General features: G+C 39.5%; 1 protein-coding gene across 1 annotated transcript in view; it reads left to right on the top strand.

The window, feature by feature from the left end:
- RAB8B (RAB8B, member RAS oncogene family) overlaps positions 1–21,300 on the top strand; it is a 73,993-nt gene that overhangs the window by 34,123 nt on the left and 18,570 nt on the right. The window contains exons 2-3 of the mRNA XM_066341531.1: positions 18,251–18,311; positions 20,969–21,029. Coding sequence (XP_066197628.1) covers positions 18,251–18,311; positions 20,969–21,029 — 122 coding nt within the window. The remainder of the gene's footprint in view (positions 1–18,250; positions 18,312–20,968; positions 21,030–21,300) is intronic.

Raw genomic sequence — 21,300 nt, 5'->3', positions numbered from 1 at the left:
TATTTAAAAGGTATCTTCTAAATCAGGGGTCTCAAACTCAACTCAGCATGTGGGCCGCAGAGCAAGATTACAGCCGTTTGGCGGGCCGCACTAGGTCTACAAAAGGCAACTGTTATGCAACACTTTTCAGTGTCACAAAACGACCAGAAACTGTAGTTCGTGGATTAGTCTGCGGGCCGCACAAAATTGTTCGGCGGGCCGCGAGTTTGAGACCCCTGTTCTAAATGGCCAAGAAATCAATTTGACCACTGATGGGACTCCATGTACCCAGACTTTCCTGTGGGACCAAGAGCAGTTCCCTGGTGCAGTGTCAATTTCACAATCCCTGTCTTGCAGGTTAACTAGGATAGATTTCAATCCTAAAAGCCTTTTGTTCTTCCACCTGAACTTCCATTACTTTGGGCCTTGCCCTGGGGAAGAGATTGACTTTGATTCAAAACAGACTTGCTGTGACGGATTCTTCCAGTTCAGTGATGCCAAGATGATCAGATCTATTTCATATTAATCTAGAATATGAATTCTTTATGGAACGGCTCTACTAAGCCTACTCAGAGGGCTCAAAGAACTAATACCTAACATTCAGGTCCACCCAGAAGAGACCATTCTCCTTTTATGATCTAGAGATGACCTAGAACTAGGTTCAGCTTTTTGTGCTCTGTTAGAAACTGCTTCTTCACAGATCCTTTGTAAGGTGAGTTAGTACCTCCAGGGAAGACTCTGAAAGGAGGTTCCACTGTCAGTGTCACTTGAGTCACAGAATTCTCCTTAGCAGATATCCCAGATTGGCCACTTGCTAGCTTGTTGTCTTGGGAAAATTACATACTTAACCTCTTTAAGCCTCGAGTCCTTTATTGGTGGAATGGGGGATAATGATGGCTCATCCCTAGGCTTATACCTGGCGCACAGAAGGTGCACCAGAAATGGTAGCTCTTGAATAGATTTTCATCATGTTTATCAGACAAAAGACTTTGGAGTCTGGGACTCAAGACTACACCTGAGCTACAGAGGTTTGCTGCGCTCTTCAGCCTTTGCTAAATGTGGTATTTGTTCATTTTAATTTTCATCTAATCATCAAAGCTGTTAGAGTTCAGAGATAATTTCAAACTCAATTAAGACTATATTATATATACAGGAATGCTTGGAGGAAATGTGAAGGTGATACGACAGTGAGTACTTTTTAAAAAGCTGTCTTAAATCTTAAACCAAATTAGTTTCTAAACAACAGTGAAAAACTGCTGTTAGCATGTTGCCATTTGTGATAGACAAATGCCACTTGTTTACTCTCAGCCTTTAGTGAAATAATTATATGCTTCCTTGTGGGAATCACAGAATTAAAGCAGGCAGTTTCGTATCTTAGAAAATCTTGTTTTCTTTTGGTTCATCATCTATTGTTAGTTCCTGCTCCTGAAGAACAGGCCTTAGTATTGTATTTTGCAGAAGAGACATGTATGCTGTAGGATTTTCACATTCCAAAATGTTAGTGACTGCTGGCCTAGCAGTTCCCTGAGGCCTGTAACTTTTCTCTGTATTCTTTAGCACCTAGCACAGTGTCAGGTTCGTGTTGGGCTCGGTACTTTTTGTTAAATTAAATATTAAAACTTGCTCTTTCATTGGTCAACTTGATTTTCATTAAGCGTGACACATTTGACTAAACTAAACCTCGTTGTATCATATATGGTTGAAAAATCTTTAGCCATCTCTTTTGTATCGCCCAAGTAAAGCTTGTCAGTTTCTATTTCTCAGTTTCTGTTCTATAATTTTGAGAATGGATTGTACTCCCACATTAGTTGAGGAATTGGTTGCAAAGTCAGTATTATAATCTGCAAGCATGGACTTCATTCTTGAGGCCTGCAAAGGCTTATCCAAAGTAGATTAAATATCTGTTTTTCTGAATGTACAGTTTTTTTCTGCTTTCTTCTGTCACTTTCAGAAATTCATGCAAAGAACAGCACCCAGTGGTTGTGGTCTCTTCTGTTCCCAAAATGGCCAGTGACATTTTCCTTCACCTTCCTCCTTATTCTGCTGACAGACCATCTGGGGTTAAAAATACACAGTCATTGTGTATCATGTTTCTTAACTTCTTTGCATCACTGTAGTGTGCATTTCCTGACCTAATGACTACACTGTCCAAACTGGGAACAAAACGCTGTGACCACCAGATGTGGAAATCCTGCCCCAGGCTTGCCTGAGGACATCCTTGAAATGACAGTGTGTCTGTAAAATGATCATGTGAGTGGATAATTTTGTTTTTGTTTTTCATATTAGTAACTGAGGGTTATAGTTAGGGTGCTACCATGTACTTTTTTATCAGTCAAAAACTGAGGAGGTAAATTTAGCGTTGTAAAATACCACCTTTTCAATTGCACAGGTAAAATTTTCAACTTGATGGTCATTGGGATTTTTTTTTTTTTTTTAGTTTTTTTCTCAGCTGTTTATATATGGCTCTACTCTGGCTCCATCCATCCCTTACATCCCTAAGAGTCCAGAATTCTCTACCCTCTGTATTCCTGAGTTTATTTTTTAAATAATCTCTATAGACCTGCTATTTTTTTTTCTAATCTACATTGTAATATGGGACCTAATGAGTAGAAATATGAGTTAAAAATAGACAATGCAAATTATTCACCAAGGCCACTTGAGCCCTTTGGGTGTGTGGGAATTCGCTGAGCTCAGCTGAACAGCTTTCAAAGTCCAATAAGCTCACTGTATTAAAGCTTGCGCTGTTGGCCTCTCCTATTTCGCAATTGATTAGATTAATTGAATATGATCAGAATTATCTGTTAATTAGGAACAGGGATAACATGGAAACATGCAGTCTGCAGATGATGCCCTTCTTCCTGGGTTTGTTTCTGCAGATGCCACGAAGACACATCATGTGAAAGCAAGCTCACACATCTCTTTGTCCCTTTCTTTGTCTTCCCCCACACTCTCTTTCAGCTGACAGCAAATAAATTGGACTTGTAGGAATTAGAGAAAGAGGGATCAATTTGTCTGATCTACTTGGTGAATAATGGTTGAAGTCTTCAGTTAACATGGGCTGTTTTCAAATGGAGTGTGCAAATTGTTTGTTGGGTATGCTTTTTAAATGCTTTTCCCCCGTAGAAACAGCATTATACTCTATGGTCAGATTTTGCAAGAGCAGTTTCCCAAAGCTTCTTTAATGTAGAATTTGAAGTATAGCTGTAGTGAGTACTACCAGTTCAACTTTAGCATGTGTAATATTTTCTTCAAAATCGATTAATGCAAAAATAATGGAATAGGTGAAAATCTTAAGTTCATAATTTCAAAAAGCATCTCATAGTAACACACCCTAATATAACTACTTTACTGTCTCACATGTTGCTGCACATATGCACCTATTTTCAACATAGTTACAGACATAGTACATTATATTTACTACTTTTAACATTATAACATCAATACTTTCTAAGTTTCTGTATAATGTTGATTATGATAAAGGATTACTTTTCATGTCTTACAAATATTTCTTCATGGTGAAAAGACATAAGGCTTGCCTTGAGTGGCTACTCCAGCGTTGTGAAGTAAGGGGAGGGGTGTGTGTGTGTGTGTGTGTGTGTGTGTGTGTGTGTGTGTGTGTTGGGGGAGGGGGGAGGATGGTATTTTCAAGGCAGTGTGTCTGTACTTATCCAAGAGAAGACATAGCTCCTTGGTTATTCACTCCCAGATATACTCTGTTGAGGAAATAAGGTTCTCTGCTCTTAGGACCCAAAGTCAGGATAGAGACTTCCAAATGGGTCCTCTGTATCTTAAATATCTGTCAGTTGCTGCAGTTGCCTGTTTATGACCTATTCAAAAAAAAAGCATTTTGTATTTATAATTTTGTAAAACTTGCCTGAGAAAGGCAGGTGCATAACAGTGATCATTCAGTGATCCATAAAGTACTTCTCCAGGAGTTGGGAAGAACTATGTATCTTCAAAGAAGTGGGTAAAGGGAAGTATAAGGTGAATAATTCACCTATCCCAGGTTGAGGACTAGTCAGTAGAAACTGTGCAGTTAATTTCTTGCTTTAACATGTGAGGCTCTTCCTTGGTATTGGGGGTGGGTGGCAGACCTTGAATGAGATGTTATACTTTGAAGTTGGTATTATAAAAACAAGCTATAAAATATAATTTGAAATAGTTTTTGGTCAATTTTAGAGAAATTATTTAATGTGTCACTGGCTGATTTTCCAAGTCGTTAAGTATCAGAATGGCTTTTTTTTTCTTTTTAGGGTGGCTTTTTAAAAATGGTTACTTGTCAATATTGTTTAGGTTTTCTTCCTCCCCACCCCCCACAAATACTGGGATTTGGAATTTGGGCGAATAATAGTCACATCTAAAGTCTGCTGTATCATATTTTGACAACGCACTCATTTTATGCTTTGAATATAATTATTACTCATCATTTGGTATTTGAATTTTAAAATGGAAATTAGGGGGTAATAGAGACAAAAGAAAATAGGAAGTTTTCTAGCTTCTTCATTAGTCTGGACAGCATCTGTAAGTCTGAAACATAGGTTGGAGAAGATCTTTGGTTTACCAGCCTAGTAGTAACGTTGTATTGTATTGTATTATTAATTTGAGAGAGAGAGAGAGAAGAGAGGAGGAGGATGGGAAGCATCAACTCCTAGCATTAGTAGTTGTTTCTCAGATGTGCCTTGACCAGGCAAGCCCAGGATTTCAAACTGGCAGCCTCAGCGTTACCAGTTCGAGGCTTAATCCACTGCGCCAGCCAGCACACAGCTCGGGCCATTGCATTGTGTTAAAGCCAAGTCAAGGAAGTAGTTAACTGGCGAAGTCTTTTATCACCCTATAAAGTTAGGAAATGTCGTGTTTAAAGGTGGATTACTATATATATGAGAGATGCATGAACTGGATGCATGAAGGTTATAGAGTATTATCAACTTTAAACTTTGGTGTTAGAGGGAATTGTGTTTAAAAATCAGGATGATATAATCATTAATCGTTTTTCATTTTTGATTGGGAAAAAACTACAATCTGCCATTTTTGTTGATTTTTGTCTTACTCTTTTACTTGAATATACTCGATCTGTTTGTTTTAACCCTCCTCATTAGCAATAGTTTATTGTCATTATCCATCTGTCTCTATGGCTGCAGTAAGCTGTAAGTATTGCTTACTTTGGTTATACTTTTATAACATTGATGTTGGTTTTGATCAAGAAAAGCCTTTTTTACTTTATGATTCCACACATAGGTGGGATACAAAACTGAGACTCATGAACATAGATGAGAGTGCAGTGGTCACGGATTGGGGGGATGAGGGGGAGAGGTAGGGTATAGGGAGAGGGGGAGGGGTATAAAGAGGGACAAATATAAGGTGATGGAGGATGATTTGACTTTGGGTGGTGAGTAGGATCATTTGACTTTGGGTGATGGATATACAACATATCAACTGTCCAAATGATGTGGAGATGTTTGCCCAAAATCTATATATTCTCGTTGACCAATATCACCTTGTTAAATTTAATTTTCTGAAGAAAAAAAGAGAAAACAAAAACATATATCAAACCATTTTGAGTAAGCAGCATAGGAAAACCAGATTATAGTTTAGAAATAAAAAGAAAAAAATAAATAAAACACCCTTTTTGTTAACTAGATTCAGAGCACTGAGAAGTTTGTAGTTGTGTTTATTTTATCATCTCTGATCACTTTCCTTTTATCTAGACAGAAGTCAGAGGGAGAAGATGGGAAGAGGTGAGGTGGGTATTGTAGGAGGGTAGGATTAGATGAAGATTCCTTGGACTCCAGTAATTTGGTACTGACACCCTACCCCCTCCTAAAGAAAGGTTGATTTGTCGTAACAGGGAGAGGAAAAATTACTAAATTTAACATTTTGCACCAATATAAGCTGAAATATTTCTTAAACAAGTGATTTGGAAATATTCCTGGAAAATAATAAAAATGTAGCCAGATTCCGTTTTAGCCGTAGTTGCTGATACTTGACGTTGGTAACATTTTTTTGTTTTTCCTAGTTTCAGAACTCATTCTCAAAGGTAAAAATATCTATCATTTGCTTTTAGTTAGGTGCACTATGTGGTAGTTTTACTTCTATTACTTTATAATTCTTTTTCTTCTTAGCTTTCACTTACCTCCAAATGCATGGAAAATATGATACATGGTCAGTACTTGGAAAGATCTAACAGATCAGTTTCACTGCATTTTTGGTGCAACATCATTGGAATGTAGTTGTAATTTTTTCCAGTTATAATTCCAGTGATTTGGGAGTATAGTTTTCCCATAGCAATAGTATGTAAAATCAGGGATTTGCTTTTTTTACTCATCCTTCAAATAACCACAATATTCCCTTTACCCTTAAATGAAACAAACCTGACCCTGAGTGGTCAAAGTGCAAACAAGGAAATTCCAGGGTTAGGAAAGTGGTAGTGACTCATGCTGGAGTGGTGTGCCTGCCAAAAAGGTACATTTTCTCAGAAATAGTAGATGGAACAAAGGAGATGCAACTGGTTTCACTGAGAGGTAGTTTGGTTTTTGAGTTGCTCGTGAATTAATAACAGGAAAGAGATGGAAATCTCAGAGGCACTCTTTTTTGTGTGTGTGATAGAGACAGAGAGAGTCAGAGAGAAGGACAGATAGGGGCAGACAGACAGTAAGGGAGAGAGATGAGAAACATCAATTCTTCGTTGTGGCTCCTTAGTTGTTCATTGATTGATTTCTCATATGTGCCTTGACTGGGGGGCTACAGCTGAGTTAGTGACCCCTTGCTCGAGCCAGCGACCTTGGGCTCAAGCTGGTGAGCCTTGCTCAAACCAGATGAACCCGCTCTCAAGCTGGTGACCTTGGAGTCTCGAACCTGGGTCCACCACATCCCAGTCCGACGCTCTATCCACTGTGCCACCGCCTGTTCAGGCTCAGAGGCATTCTTAACTTTAATTCTGCAGAAAGTTTAGTTCATAAATTAGGCTCTTTATGAAAAGAGATTTTATTGGAGGTAAAACACTGAGAACCTCTCTCTAGAATCTACATTTTGATAACTTCAGGCACATTGCTATTTCCAGATTGAGTAACACTTAAGGCACATTTCCTTTTGAAAGTGCAAGAGACTTGTACATTCATTTGGCCATTCTCAAATGGTGAGTTGAATCCTGGGTAATCTGTATGGCTCCTTACTCAGACTTAAAGTTCTCAATTATTCCTAAAATTGTAGCTGTTATTTTACTTTGTTTGCTATTTCTGTTTTTCTCTTGATATTTTAGTAGTTCTAGCATTTTAGAAACTTTTTATTTGTGATTCAAGAGATATGTATTTTAGTAGTTTTTAGTATATAATGATTTGTTAATTGTCCCTTTTATTTTCCCAGAGACATTTAAAGGGTTAATTTAATCTTTATATTTAAGTCTATAATGCTCTTGGAGACTCTCAAATGTAGACATTATTTAAAACTATTCTTAAATGTACAATTTTTGTATTTGTCATGCATATGTTTATGGCTCAGAGAAAAATTAGTAAATACTTCCTAATTTCTAGAATTAGTTTGAGTGTGTTACCTTTTTTTTTTTTTTTGAGTGTGTTACCTTTTGTGGGTATGATTAGATTTTATGGGTGTTGCTGTCTTATGAAGAATGCCCGGAGTTGAATTTAACTCAATAACAATTAAGAAATTCTGAAACAGTGTCAAGATGTGCTGCCTTTTCAGCAGGAAGTGGTAGTATGTGTTAGTGTTGATTTATACCACAAATGGGGTTTAAATGATCACTTCCTTGTCACAGAATGGAGGAACCAAAGAAATCTGAAAAATTCTAGTCTTTCTATTTATTTTTTCAATCCAGTGTCCTTTTAAAGGGCAAATTCTACTCACAGACCACTTGTTAGTCTACTTAAAAATAAGTCCTCCTTGTCCTGTGTTGGATTTAACAAAACTAACATTTAGCTGTCAGTGATCATTTCAAACTGTTGTTAAAGTGTCTTCTAAACTTACTTTTAAAGTGTTTTTCGTACTAAACTTTAGACTTTTTAATTTTCAAACAAAAAAAATAAGATTGTAAATTTGAATATAAATAAAACAAAAGTTAAATGGTTCTAAATATACCACAAAATTGGTGCTTGGTGAAAATATGCTTTTATGAAATTAAAAAAATGTGTATTTACAAAAGAGCAATGCTTTGAACATCTTTTAATCTAAGTAACATTTTTTACTTCATTTCTACATTTGCATATTTTCTCCAAGACCTTAATTTATTTTGGAGAAAAATGTATTTTAAAGCTTCAATCTATGACTCTTATTTTTTCCTATTTCAGGAATCTGTTTTTCTAATTAGAGATTTTAGTTAATTATGCTAAAGACAGCTACTGTAAAATTTCATTAATCTCCATGTTTAAGAGTCTACAAAAAAGGCATAAGCAAAATGTGGGTGTCAAAGTTTCAAAACTGGCAGGATCCATCTGCACTATCTTCATCATTAACAATTAAAATCTGAGTAAGGAAGTGAATAATGTACCATTTCTTTTTTTTTTTCTATTTTTTTTAAATAGATGCCAATAACTCCCATGTTTTTTATTTATTTATTTATTATTTTTTTAATCTTTCTGAAGCTGGAAACGGGGAGAGACAGACAGATTCCCGCATGCACCCCACCGGGATCCACCCGGCACGCCCACCAGGGGGCGCTCCGGGGCGTCGCTCTGCCGGGACCAGAGCCACTCTAGCGCCTGGGGCAGAGGCCAAGGAGCCATCCCCAGCGCCTGGGCCATCCTTGCTCCAATGGAGCCTCGCTGCAGGAGGGGAAGAGAGAGAGACAGAGAGGAAGGAGAGGGGGAGGGGTGGCGAAGCAGATGGGCGCTTCTCCTCTGTGCCCCGGCCGGGAATCGAACCCGGGACCCCTGCACGCCAGGCCGACGCTCTACCACTGAGCCAACCGGCCAGGGCAAAGTACATGTTTTTAATTGTGAAAGTGCAGTGTTAACTTTCTGCTTCTTAAAGTGGGTCAAAGGGTATAGATAGCCCTTGTTTTTTCTTCATTGATTTTAAACCCAGTTTTAGAATCTTGCATTGCAGTCATTCACTGTAAGCCTAAATGTCCCAGAAATAAGATTTTTTTTTTTCCTGGCTCTCTTGGCTGTATCCTTATTGGACTTTTAGAAAAATTTCAGTGGGAACCATGTGTTTAAAACCTCAGTTGAAGGTCCCTGTTGTTTCTCTACCCCTGATTTTCCTGGGCCAAGCAGCAGATTTTCTCAAGTAAACCAAGATGGTACATCAGACAGAAGAGAGAGCTGTGTGTGTGCTACACCACCCACAGGGCAAAAGTGCGCCGAGTTTATGCTGAAGGTCTGGTGGGCCCAGAGAGTTAGTCTTAAGACCTGGAAAAGTCCTTCTTCCTATTCTTTCTCATACTCTAGCCATGGTATCCTTTCATTTATTCACAAACCTATGGCAACCTCCCTATTCTCTCTCTTTTTTTTAAATTTATTTTTATTTTTTATTAAGTGAGAGGCAGGGAGGCAGATAGCCAGACTCCCACATGCTCCCTGACCAGGATCCACCCAGCAAGCCCCCTTTCAGATGATGCTCTGCCCATCTGGGGCATTGCTCCATTGCTTAGCAACTGAGCTATATTTTAGTGCCTGAGGCGAGGCCTTGGTGCCATCCTTAGTGCCAGGGCCAGCTTGCTTGAATGAGCCATGGCTGTGGGGGAAAAGGGGGATGTGAGGGGAGGAAGAAGCAGATGGTCACTTTTCCTGTGTGCCCTGACCGGGAATTGAACCCGGGACATCCACACGCCAGGAGCCAACTGGCTAGTGCCCTCCTGTTCTCTTGAAACAGAAAAGATTATGTTGTTAAATATCTGTTGGCTGACTAATTTGGCTTCAGTGTAAAAGAATTTTGTCAATCTGTTCCCTTTCCATGTTAAACTATATCTAATTTGTAGAATGAAAGGTGGCTCAACACTGGTCTTTCCAAGTTCCATGGTAGATCTGTTAACTGTGGACGTGGTTCAGGTCAAAGTTTCCTTCCCTCCGTACTGCTGGTCAAGCCCTCCCTCCAGTTGCCTCCAAATGCACCACAGGTGTCTGAGAAATGACTGATAATCAGTGCTTTTCAAAGTGCTGGCTTCATATCCCTTGCTAGAGCCTCCCTGTAAGGCCTCTGCCAACTTTTCTTCCTATGGGTCGATTGGGCAATGCGGAGGCCTCAAGTACAACTTTACCTTCTCCTCACCGCATCCCCGTCTCCAGGCTTCCTCTTTCCAGTCTTTGGAATGAAAAATCAGAACTCCTTTGTTCTCCCCCAGAGTGCCACTCCCAATAGTGACCAAATGTATATTCTTTCTGTTTCCCTTGGCCTAAGTGGAAGCACCTATACCTCCAGGCAGGGAAGGAAATGTCCCTGACCCCTGCTTGAAATCTGAGTAGCCAGCACTGCCTACTGCCCTAAGCCCCTGATCTGTCCCCTCACTCTCTGAGCTTGATCCTGTTTTGCTCTTGATCACAGGCCGTCTGTATATTGAACAAGGGCAGGAGGAGGCAGTGCCGCTCCACCTCCCCTCTAAATCCAGAAGGCGCCTTTCATCTCTAAAATTTAGTTTAATTTTTCTCCTATCATGAATGAATGAGTGCCTCCATATGTTATTTTTCTAGATAAGAAATCATTGCTTTTTAAAAATTATAAGCAATTTCAGGTATACAAAAGTATACCTAATATAAAACACTGTAACAACCACACAGATTTAGAAATAATAAATTACAGAGTTGAGTGAAGTCCCTGTGAACCGTTCCCTAATCCCTCCTCTTCCATTTCTCTCGAGGTAACAGTTATCCTGATTTTGTTGATAATTATTCCTGTGCATATTTTTATACTTAAATTACACTTGTATGTATATAAAAATGATAGATACTGTTGGTTTTGGTACTTTTGAAATTTTGTAGAAGTGGTTTGACTAAATTTCTGCAGTTGCTCTTTTCACTTGTTTTTGGGTTCACTCATGTTGATACACATGGCTGTTCACTGCTCACGAGTATTACCTTGAACACCAAGGCAGTCTCCTCTCCTACTGTGGACATTTCCGTGGTTGCTAGGGTTTTGTTAGGACCCTTAAGGAGAAAGAAGCCTCCTCAGTTGTACATGTCTGTTTGGGAAAACCTGATTTTTAAATGCCAAAATTCACTTTCAACCCCTTTTAAAATTTGTCTTTGTGAATCTGGATAAGTTGCTCAGTCTTCTGGACTCAGTTTTCTTAGGTACAAAGGGAAGACCACACTTAACAAACTTTAAGGTACTTTCTAGGTCTGGAAATCTGTGATTCCTTTCATACTCACTTCCCTGTGTCCTATAGTGTATATGTATCAGTTAAGAGTAACTGTTTACCATGAGAATCTATTCAGAAAAAACAAAAATCGCGCGCACGTGTGCACGTGTGTGTGTGTGTGTGTGTGTGTGTGTGTGTGTGTGTGTGTGTTTAAAATGAAAATGGCTTTGAATCCCTTGGGAATGTTTTCTTTTAATTTAGGTTTCCCATGTAATTGACTAGATAAATATTAATGAGAGAACTGGTGCTTCCATAAAAAAAAATTCAAGTCATGAAAAGATGAATGTCAGGGCATATTCCAGAAACATGGTAGCAACGTTGGAGACCGTGTGCTGAGCGAAGAGGCTGGGCCGCGCTGCCAGCTGGGAAGGAAGGCTGCATGCAGCCTGGCGGCTCATGGATTGCTCATGAGTAGATGACTCAGGGTCATTATTTTGGACATGAATTATTGTATGATGTGCTGCTAAAAAAAAAAAATGCTCTCTGAAAGGCTATTGAATTGTGAAGGGCATTCTGAAAATGTAATGCCTTTCAGAAGCTATGTTTTTGATATTATATAGTCCTTTTAAATGAAAAAAAAAAAAAAGGAAAGGCGCCCCCTTACCACAGGATGAGCTGTAATGAAGTTCTTGCTGCTGTTCCTATGACAGCCCCCTCCGCGGCAGTCTAAACAGTCAGGGTAGAGCACACACCAGGGCTTTGGAACTGTGGGCTCGGGAACTCTCCCGGCAGTGATCACGGTTTAGCACAGAGATGCTGTGGCAGCTCCTTAGGTTGCTCATTGTCCTTTTTCTTTTTTTTAAGAAATTGATTTACAAAACAGGACAAATTTATTTATTTATTTATTTATTTATTATAGAGACGGAGAGAGTCAGAGAGAGAGAGAGAGATAGGGACAGACAGACAGGAATGGAGAGAGATGAGAAGCATCAATCATTAGTTTTTCGTTGCGACACCTTAGTTGTTCATTGATTGCTTTCTCATATGTGCCTTGACCGTGGGCCTTCAGCAGACCGAGTAACCCCTTGCTCAAGCCAGCGACCTTGGGTCCATGCTGGTGAGCTTTGCTCAAACCAGATGAGCCCGTGCTCAAGCTGGCGACCTCAGGGTCTCGAACCTGAGTCCTCCGCATCCCAGTTCGACGCTCTATCCACTGCGCGGACCGCCTGGTCAGGCTCATTGTCCTTTTTTCATCTTCACATTTTCTGGCTTGTGGCTGAACACTAGACGAAATTACCTTCAGAGAAGTACTATAGTTGTCATGAAGTTTAAAAACATTCATGCCAGGGCAGTCAGGATAGCTGTATGATTTGTCTGTTTCATATGGCTATGAATATAAAGTTGTATTAATCAGATAGATTTGAGTATTCTATCATATTATGAATGATTCAGTAGCTTTTCCATTCTAATTTTAGCAGCCCTGTGGATCTGGGGGAGAGTGACCCAGCTCCCAGGATGGACCTTGATTAATCTAAATTTAGGATAGGTTTAGATTAATTTAATCTTGGTAATTGCCCATGCAGTGGTTGGCTCAGGAACTTAGCCATAGTCTCCAGAACATGACATTCCAATCCAAAAATGAGACATGATGGAAAGGTCGCTGGAGGCTTTGGGGAAACATTTCTTCTCTTTTAAGAAAGAGGCACAGGAAGATGATCTCTTTTCTTCTTGGTATTGCTGTTCTGGTCAGGAACTGCTAACAGTCAGCGGATGAAATTGATACTCCCAGGAGGGTAGAGCCAAAGGAGGTGCAGAGAAATGAGCCGGAACTATCGGACTGAGCCCTCTCTGAACCCCAACTCACCACTGGGCTTGTTATATGAGTCAACAAATTAAGATAGTTTGATTTGGGGTTTCTGTTATTCACAGCAGAAAGCATCTTAATTGATATAATTGTATTATTATTCCTATGACTGGTTATTCTTTTAATCCTGGAGTAGCCTTAGGAACTTATTTTTCCTTTAAATTTAAAAATGAGGCCTGACCTGGGGTGGCGCAGTGGATAAAGCGTCGACTTGGAAATGCTGAGGTCGCCGGTTCGAAACCCTGGGCTTGCCTGGTCAAGGCACATATGGGAGTTGATGCTTCCAGCTCCTCCCCCCTTCTCTCTCTCTGTCTCTCCTTTCTCTCTCCCTCTCTCTCTCCTCTCTAAAAATGAATAAAAAAATAAAAAAAAATTATTATTAACCTATATAGTCTACTGATATTGTCAAACTAATTGTAATATAAAGATCTTCGATTGTTGTTGTGTTTTTGTTTGTTTGTTTTTTACTGTAATAAGATTTCTTAGCATCCTTACTATTGTTACTATAGAACAGTGTTTTTCAACCTCCAGTTTGCGGGCCGGTCCACCAGAAATTTTGTGCTGGTCCACAAAAGAGTTACTGATGTATGAAGATTGTAGACCCAAGTGATCTTAGTCGAATTCACTTATGCTTATGGTGATTTCTGCCCCTAAAGTCCCCAAAATAATTCTCCTATTTTCACCAGTCCCCTAGTGTAAAAATGTTGAAAACTGCTGTAGTATATTAGGAAAACTTTGGACTTCCATGGTATTGTTAGCTCTCTCCATACTTAGTAGAATTTAACCTTTATGTAATTTCATAAGAGTATTTAACCTTTCATTTATTATGCACTGTACTGAATACGTGTCTCTTTGTACAATCTAACTGATAGAGAGGATAGAACCTTTGCTTGATGTTAGAGCAATTCAGAGCAATAAGTTAATAAACCAAATAACACAGGATTGAATTACTGTGCAAAATCCAGGCCTTCGAGAGGGGGTGACCATGGCTGAGTGGACAGCGGAGGAAGGAAGAAGGGAGAGTACTGCATGAGTAGAGAGGCGTCCTCCGAGAGGCTGCCGAGGTGGCTGGCCGTGGACACACAGAGGGGAGGGCGCGCGCAGCCCGCTGAGACGCCGAGGCCGAAGTTGAACCGAGGCTCTGAGGAGTGCGGTGTCAGGAGAGCCGGGTGTCTGGTGGGAAAGGCTGTAGCACCAGGCTGAGAGGTTGGATCCAGGGCTTCCTAAATAATGAGGTGATATCACTGCAGGCGTTGTTGAAACTTATTCTCACAGTGGCTTGCAGGGAATTAGATCAAGGAGAGAGGTTGGCACATGTCCTGGGAAGCTATTATAATCCATGCACGAAGTGACAAGATCTGCTGGATAATATATAGAATCTGAATCTTATATTTACATGGCATTTCAAAGTTCCCACAGCTCGATCATATACATTATCTAATTTATCTAATAGATCCTTACAGTCTTTTTTAAGAATGAGAATATAGAGGTTTAGAGCAATTAAGCAACCTCCTAAAAGTTGTGAATGACAGAACCTAACCTACAGTCTAGGTCTTTTGACTTCCAAATCCACTGCTTTCAATAATACGAACAATATTTTCCATTTTTAATGAAATTCAAGTTGTGTTAATTTGTGCTCTGCAGCATATGTCTGTCAACTGGCTCCTGACAAGCACATAAACAAAAGCTAAATTCCAGTTCACACTTTTATAAACATTGAAAACTGCTGAATAGTGAAAAGATAGTTCAGTTTCCCAGATAATGGTAAATCCTCCTCAGATAACAGAAAGGTAACCCTTCTAACGAATACAAAAAACAAAAGGCTAGGTCAGTAGAAAGTTTCCTAAATGTTTTAAATGAATGGAGAGTAACTGAGACTTTTAAGGGAACCTCAAAAGGCTTCATTGAATAAAGGTGGAAAAGTTGCCCATGACTCCCAACTACAGGCAGAAACAACTTTGAAAGAACAAGAGTTAAAATCTCAATAAGCCAACATAAGGGAAGTATTCATATAAACAGGCATTTGATATACACCATCTCTTATTTAAACTGTGAATGAACTATTATTAAATGATGGAATGTTGGACTTGAGCTTTCCAACTGAGAAAGTTAATTTTCCAGCTACAGTTGGCATTTTGACAGTCATGGATGTCTTTTCTTTTTTATTATGGTGAACAAAAAAACATGAAATTTATCATCTTAACCATTTTTAAGTGTATAGTTCAGTAGTATTAAGTATAGTCAACACTGTCAAACAGGTCTCTAGAACTTTTTCATCTTTTGCAGATCCCAACTATACCCATTAAACTCTCATTTCCCCCTCCCGTTAGCCCCTGGTAACTACCATTCTATTTTCTGTTTCTGTGAATTTGGAAAATTATGAATTTCTTTGTAAATGTTAGTATCAAGAAACATTTATTGAGTGCCTGTTGGGCATTATTCTTGATGCCTGGATAAAAAAAGAGATAAAAGATAGCTGAAAATCCCTAGAAGGTCTTTGTGACACTGGACTTGGAGATGTATAAAATGATAAATCACAGCCCTGGTCAGCCAGTTGGCTCAGTGGTAGAGCATTGGCCCAGTGCGTGGATGTCCCAGATTCAATTCCCAGTCAGGGCACACAGGAGAAGTGACCATCTGCTTCTCCACTCCTCCTTCTTCCTCCTTTTCTCTTTTCTCCTTCCACAGCCATGGTTCTATTTGTTCAAGCTCATTGGCCCCCGGCACTGAGGATGGCTTCATGGAGCCTCCATTTCAGGCGTTAAAAATAGCTTAGTTGTAAGCATGACCCTAGATGGGCAGAGTATAAGCCCCAGATAGGGGTTGCTAGGTGGATCCTGATCTGGGCGCATGTGGGAATCTATCTCCCCTCCTCTCAGTTGGAAAAGAAAAAAAAAAGATAAATCACAGTAAAAATCAATGCATATTAAATCTTAAATGAGTGGTGGCCACAGTAAACTCTGTGTGATGCTAACAATAATACTCATACTGTTTTGCTGAGTTTTGCTCCTGCCACTGCTGACCCTGTAATGCTGAGGTACCCTGGAGGAAATGGGAGCTGGATAACCTGGGGATACTGGGTCTCCAGTACTGCACTTGTTTGGTTATTAGTGAGGAGAAGGAGTATTGAGAAGCTGTCCTGCCAGATTTACCTGGGTATGATTGTTGTCTATTTCAAGATACACAAGAGTACCTTAAAAAGGTCCCTGAGGGGAAAGTGCAATGCAGAGGAAAAGGAGGAACCCACTTGTTTTATGCCTAGGTATTATGAAGCTGGAGTTGGCAGGCAGCCTTTTTGGATGCTCTCAATATTGACATGTAGAAACTCTGTAGTAACATGACATTAAAGGCTCTCCTCCCCCCAGATTACTACAGTTAATGTTTAAGTCAATTTAGAGCAGTGGTTCTCAACCTGTGGTCGACGACCCCAGCGGGGTTGCCTAAAGCCATCGGAAAATACATAATGCATATCAGGTATTTACATTCCGAATCACAACTGTAGCAAAATTACAATTATGAAGTAGCCACCAAAATTATTTTTTGGTTTGGGGTCACCGCAACATGAGGAACTGTATTGCGGGGTCACGGCATTAGGAAGGTTGAGAACCACTGATTTAGAGGATACATATTTGACATGTGTTTTTTTTAATGTCTTGGAAACCACTTTACCAGATTCTGTATAGAATGCAAAAGAATGCAAAAATCTCAAAGAAATCGGAGTAGCCAGATGATGAGGATTTAGCACGTTACAGTCACATTGTATTCTCTAACTGGTCTCTTTAAGAAGAGTAGCGGCTTTTTCCTGATAGAGCATGCTGATACTTGTCCAAGACTTTGTGGTGCTTTGTAGTTGAAATTGCCTAATACGTTTTGAGTTATCATATTGGGGGGTAGGGAGAAGATGTGAGGGAGGAGTTGAACTTGGAGTTCCTGCCCAAGCCCCAAATGATTTCCACATGCTATCTGTCAGCCCCAGTTGAATGCTTCTAACTTTGGCTTCAGATTAGAATGAATTACCTAGAGAGCTTTGGAAATTACTATGGCACAGACTTTATGTTGACCAATTAAGTCAGAATCTCAGAATTTTTGGAAGGGAGCAGGCCTAGTTATAAACATTTTTTTTTTAAGTTCCCCAGCTCAGTTGGTTAGAGCATTGTTCCAAAGCGCAGAGGTTGCCGGTTTGATCCCCAGTCAAGGCACATGCAGGAACAGATCAATGTTCCTGTCTCTCTTTCTCATTCCCTCCCTCCCTCCCTCCCTCCCTCCATCCATCCTTCTCCCTTCCTCTCTCTAAACTCAATAAAATAAACATATAAAAATAAAATAAAGCTCCCTAGGTAATATTAAACTGCAGCCAGGGCTAAAACCATTTTAGTTATTTCAGCTCTAGCCAGTATGATGTGGGGAACATTTATTAAAATTTATGTAAAATACTTCTTAACTGTATAAAATAAATATACAGGTTTTTCCATCACTGCCTTCAAATAGACAGGGTGTTATTTTGTTTTGTTTTGTTTGGTGGTTTGCTTAGCCAGTTACAGATTTCTAAAGAAACAGGTGGAAGGAGATGGAAGAAGACATTGTGAAGAGGCCCCATGGCTGTCTTTAGGGACCGATAGGGCATGAGGGGTAGGAAATATTTTTTATATGTATTTCAGGAAGTAGAAAATATGGCATGTTCTCAGTCTAAATTATGTAACTTTGCCTAACCTGTGGTGGCGCAGTGGATAAAGCGTCGACCTGGAAATGCTGAGGTCGCCGGTTCAAAACCCTGGGCTTGCCTGGTCAGGGCACATATGGGAGTTGATGCTTCCAGCTCCTCCCCCCTTCTCTCTCTCTGTCTCTCCCTCTCCTCTGTAAAAAAAAAAAAAAAAAAATGTTTAAAAAAAAAAATTATGTAACTTTGAGGGATGTGATCTGTTTATGCCAAAATAATGAGACATATACTACATTGCATTTAACATGTGTGGGGATTCTTTGCAGAGTAATTAGCATTCCTTTCTTTAGCCTGCAGTCAGAATAAACATACCATTCACACCCTCTCTGTGTTCACATTTTCCACAGCGTTGGAGAGATTTTTTTCAATAGAAATTTTTGTCCTTTTTCTAATAAGACTTGGATTATATTTGAAGAAATTTAGAATGTCTTTCTTTTTCTGGCAGGAATTGATTTTAAAATCAGAACGATAGAACTAGATGGAAAGAAAATTAAACTTCAGATATGGTAAGTAAATAAATATATACACACATACAGAGTTTCTACTTTAGTCAGGAATTGAAAGTGGGAATTAAAATGTGCATTGTGAGAAATTAGAGGTATTCTGTGGTAGCTAACGCATCTTTTCTTTATCAGAACCAGGGGGAAATGGGTAGGTATTCAAAGGTCTCTCCACCATGATGGAGAAGGTAAGGAATGATATCACTAACTCACAGCCAGAAGAGAGCTGAGAACTCATTCTTCCCCAATGCTAATTTTATAGGGGAAGAAACTAAATTCTAAAGTGTAAATGACTTTTTTTATTGTAGTTGTTACAGCTGTGAAATCAGATAAAGCTTAGTAGTCCAGTGGTAGAAACCTTAAACAGGAAGCTCAGACCTGGGCTCCAGCCAAGAATAATACCTCTACGATGAGAACGTGGGGTCTGTTGCAACTTCTCCTCTTAGGGTCCACTTTCTCTCATTTGTATATTGGTTGATTAGACTGATATCTGAGTTCTCCTCCAGTTCTGATACGTTATAATTTATTTGCATATTTCTTCTCATTAAATAATAAAAAAAAGGACTACTGGACTAGGAAATAAGGGATAAAATAGTCATACTTCTCATCTCTCATGTTGCAACATATAAGGTAAAGATCTCCATAAGACCACCCAAATCGGATTGGTTAATTCCTGAAGAATTTGTCAAGTATAGTGAATAAGCATGGTTCTTCCAGATGGCCAGGTTGAACATTTTTGGCCTGAACTGAGAAACTTCATAGATTTTTTGTTTAACCTCCTATAAGCTGGTTTAATTTCTTTCAGTACAGCACCTTCCATGGAGCCATATAGACTTGGAGCCCCGGGAAAGGTTTTTGATGATGTTTACTGATCTAATGTGTGATGATGACAGCAGTAGACATAGCTTAGAAATAAAGTGCTACACAGACGACACAGGGTAAAATGGTAAAGTAATATATAAACTTATTTCCTAGGCTGTTTTTCTTCTTTGAATCTCGGAATAGGGATAGAGTTAGAACATTATATTGAAATTCACTGGACCTTCCTTTATGGAGGAGGAAACTAGCACTTAGAGTAGGAGGCCCTGTGTCTGGGTTGGAGATAAAGCTCAGACAGCTACCTAAATCCCCTGGAGCATCATGTCAACCTCGTATATTAGTATAGCAGATCCAGTATGTCGTTAGGAAACAGTGTGAGGTCACCACAGGCTACCCTCTTTATCTATTGGTGTTTAATAAGAAGCCAAATGTTTTAAAGATGTAAAATAATCTTTAAGGAGAATTTCTGATTCTGTGATGTGTAGTCCTGATCATAGCATAGGGAGTGTTTCTAGGAGCCTGTGGTGATCAGCTAGCTAGAATTTAATATAACATCATGGCACTACTTACAGATACTCTCAGCAGCAAAGTGGTCTCTATTCAGTCTCGCTGCAGAGCTGGTTCTAAATCAAGTGTGTTAGAATCAAAATACGGTTAGTCTACTCAAGGGTGCTTGGCTTGTATTGTCCCCATGACTTGTTTGCCATGTACCAAACAAGTGTCCTGTGTAGCTAATCCTGATCAGTGACAAGGGTTGTGTAAGATTACTGAGGTGAGGGCCTGCCATACCAGCCAATGTGTAGGTGGCTTGAGTCTCATTTGAGGCTGTGAGCTGGTTAGTGGCAGAACTAGGAACACAGCCCTCCGAAACCTTTTTCTCTGCTGTGGAACGAGGATGTAAGTATGAAGGGGTTTATTAATGTTTTAAATTTACTGTATTTCCCTCGGGCCTCATCTCTCTTTTGGGTTAGGTATGCATTAGATTTCTAGTGTATTTTCACAAACGCCACTTCCTTCCATACAATTAAATTGTACAATCTAGGTTGTGTTAGTAGCACAGGGAGTGTATTAGTATTGTTAGTGTCAAATTTAGGAATATTGGTTTTTCACAGATATCAAGGAAGTTTGACCTACTTTATAGGGATTATTTCAATAAATGTAATTGGAAAGTTTTGTATCTTCTAGAATGTATCCTAACGGCATGCTGTCAGCTACGCAAGAGTATATGAAAGCTTATGTAATATCGTGGTCTTGTTCATATTTTGAAGTCTTTGGAAACATCATCAACAATTATGTGTTAAACTCCAAGTTCCCATTTAATTACGGGCTCCACAGCTGAAAAGGTCCTAGAGGAGATCCATTTTGGTGTGCTCTATTGAGCAGGATCTACAGTAATAAGTCCAGCCCAGTTGCTTTCTTTGTACAGAAATCAGAGTTTCACTCAAGAGAGAAAAATGCCTTAACCATTAGACATTTCTAAAAGGGATTGTAACTACCTCTAGGAGTCCAAGAATTTAGAACTATTCTCTGTTCTCTCCCACATGTGTTTGACTAATACTGTATGCCAGTTCCTAGTAGACCATGGGTTTTCCTGTTGCTGCTTTTGTCATCATGGTCCAAGTTTTTCACCCAAGTCATTGTGAGCTCATGACAGGCTCCCGGGGCCACCACTGCCTCCCCTTCACAGACACACAACAGGCTCCCTTTGTATCTTATTCCTCTCTCCTCTAAAACCACTTCATTTGTGAACAGACCAGAATTACCTCACTCATAGCTTTGGGTCTCTCCACAGTAATGCTGGTGATGTCTTTTAAAACCACTCTATCCTTTGTTTCAAATTTTAGGGACACAGCGGGTCAGGAAAGATTTCGAACCATCACGACAGCATACTATAGAGGAGCCATGGTGAGTGTGTTTTGGGAGTTTGTAACTCTTCAGGTGAAGGTAAAACATGAATATTCGTTTATCAAATTTATAGGAGTCAAGCTAAAGTCTAGTACAATGGGGGGAAATTTTTTTGATGTGAAAAATGTTTTGTGTTTAGTAACTCATCAGATCAGCCTTCATAATATTATTAGGTAATTAGCCTGTGGGTGTTTTAGAACTCCTCCTCTGAGTGATTGTTTATTTTTGTGATATTCTTTTCCTTTTATTAATACCGTTGCCACATCTTAGC

Source organism: Saccopteryx leptura, chromosome 6, assembly GCF_036850995.1.
Source record: "Saccopteryx leptura isolate mSacLep1 chromosome 6, mSacLep1_pri_phased_curated, whole genome shotgun sequence".
NCBI classification, from domain to species: Eukaryota; Metazoa; Chordata; class Mammalia; order Chiroptera; family Emballonuridae; genus Saccopteryx; species Saccopteryx leptura.
Note: the sequence above shows the minus strand (reverse complement) of the source record. Positions and strands in the feature narration are given on the sequence as shown.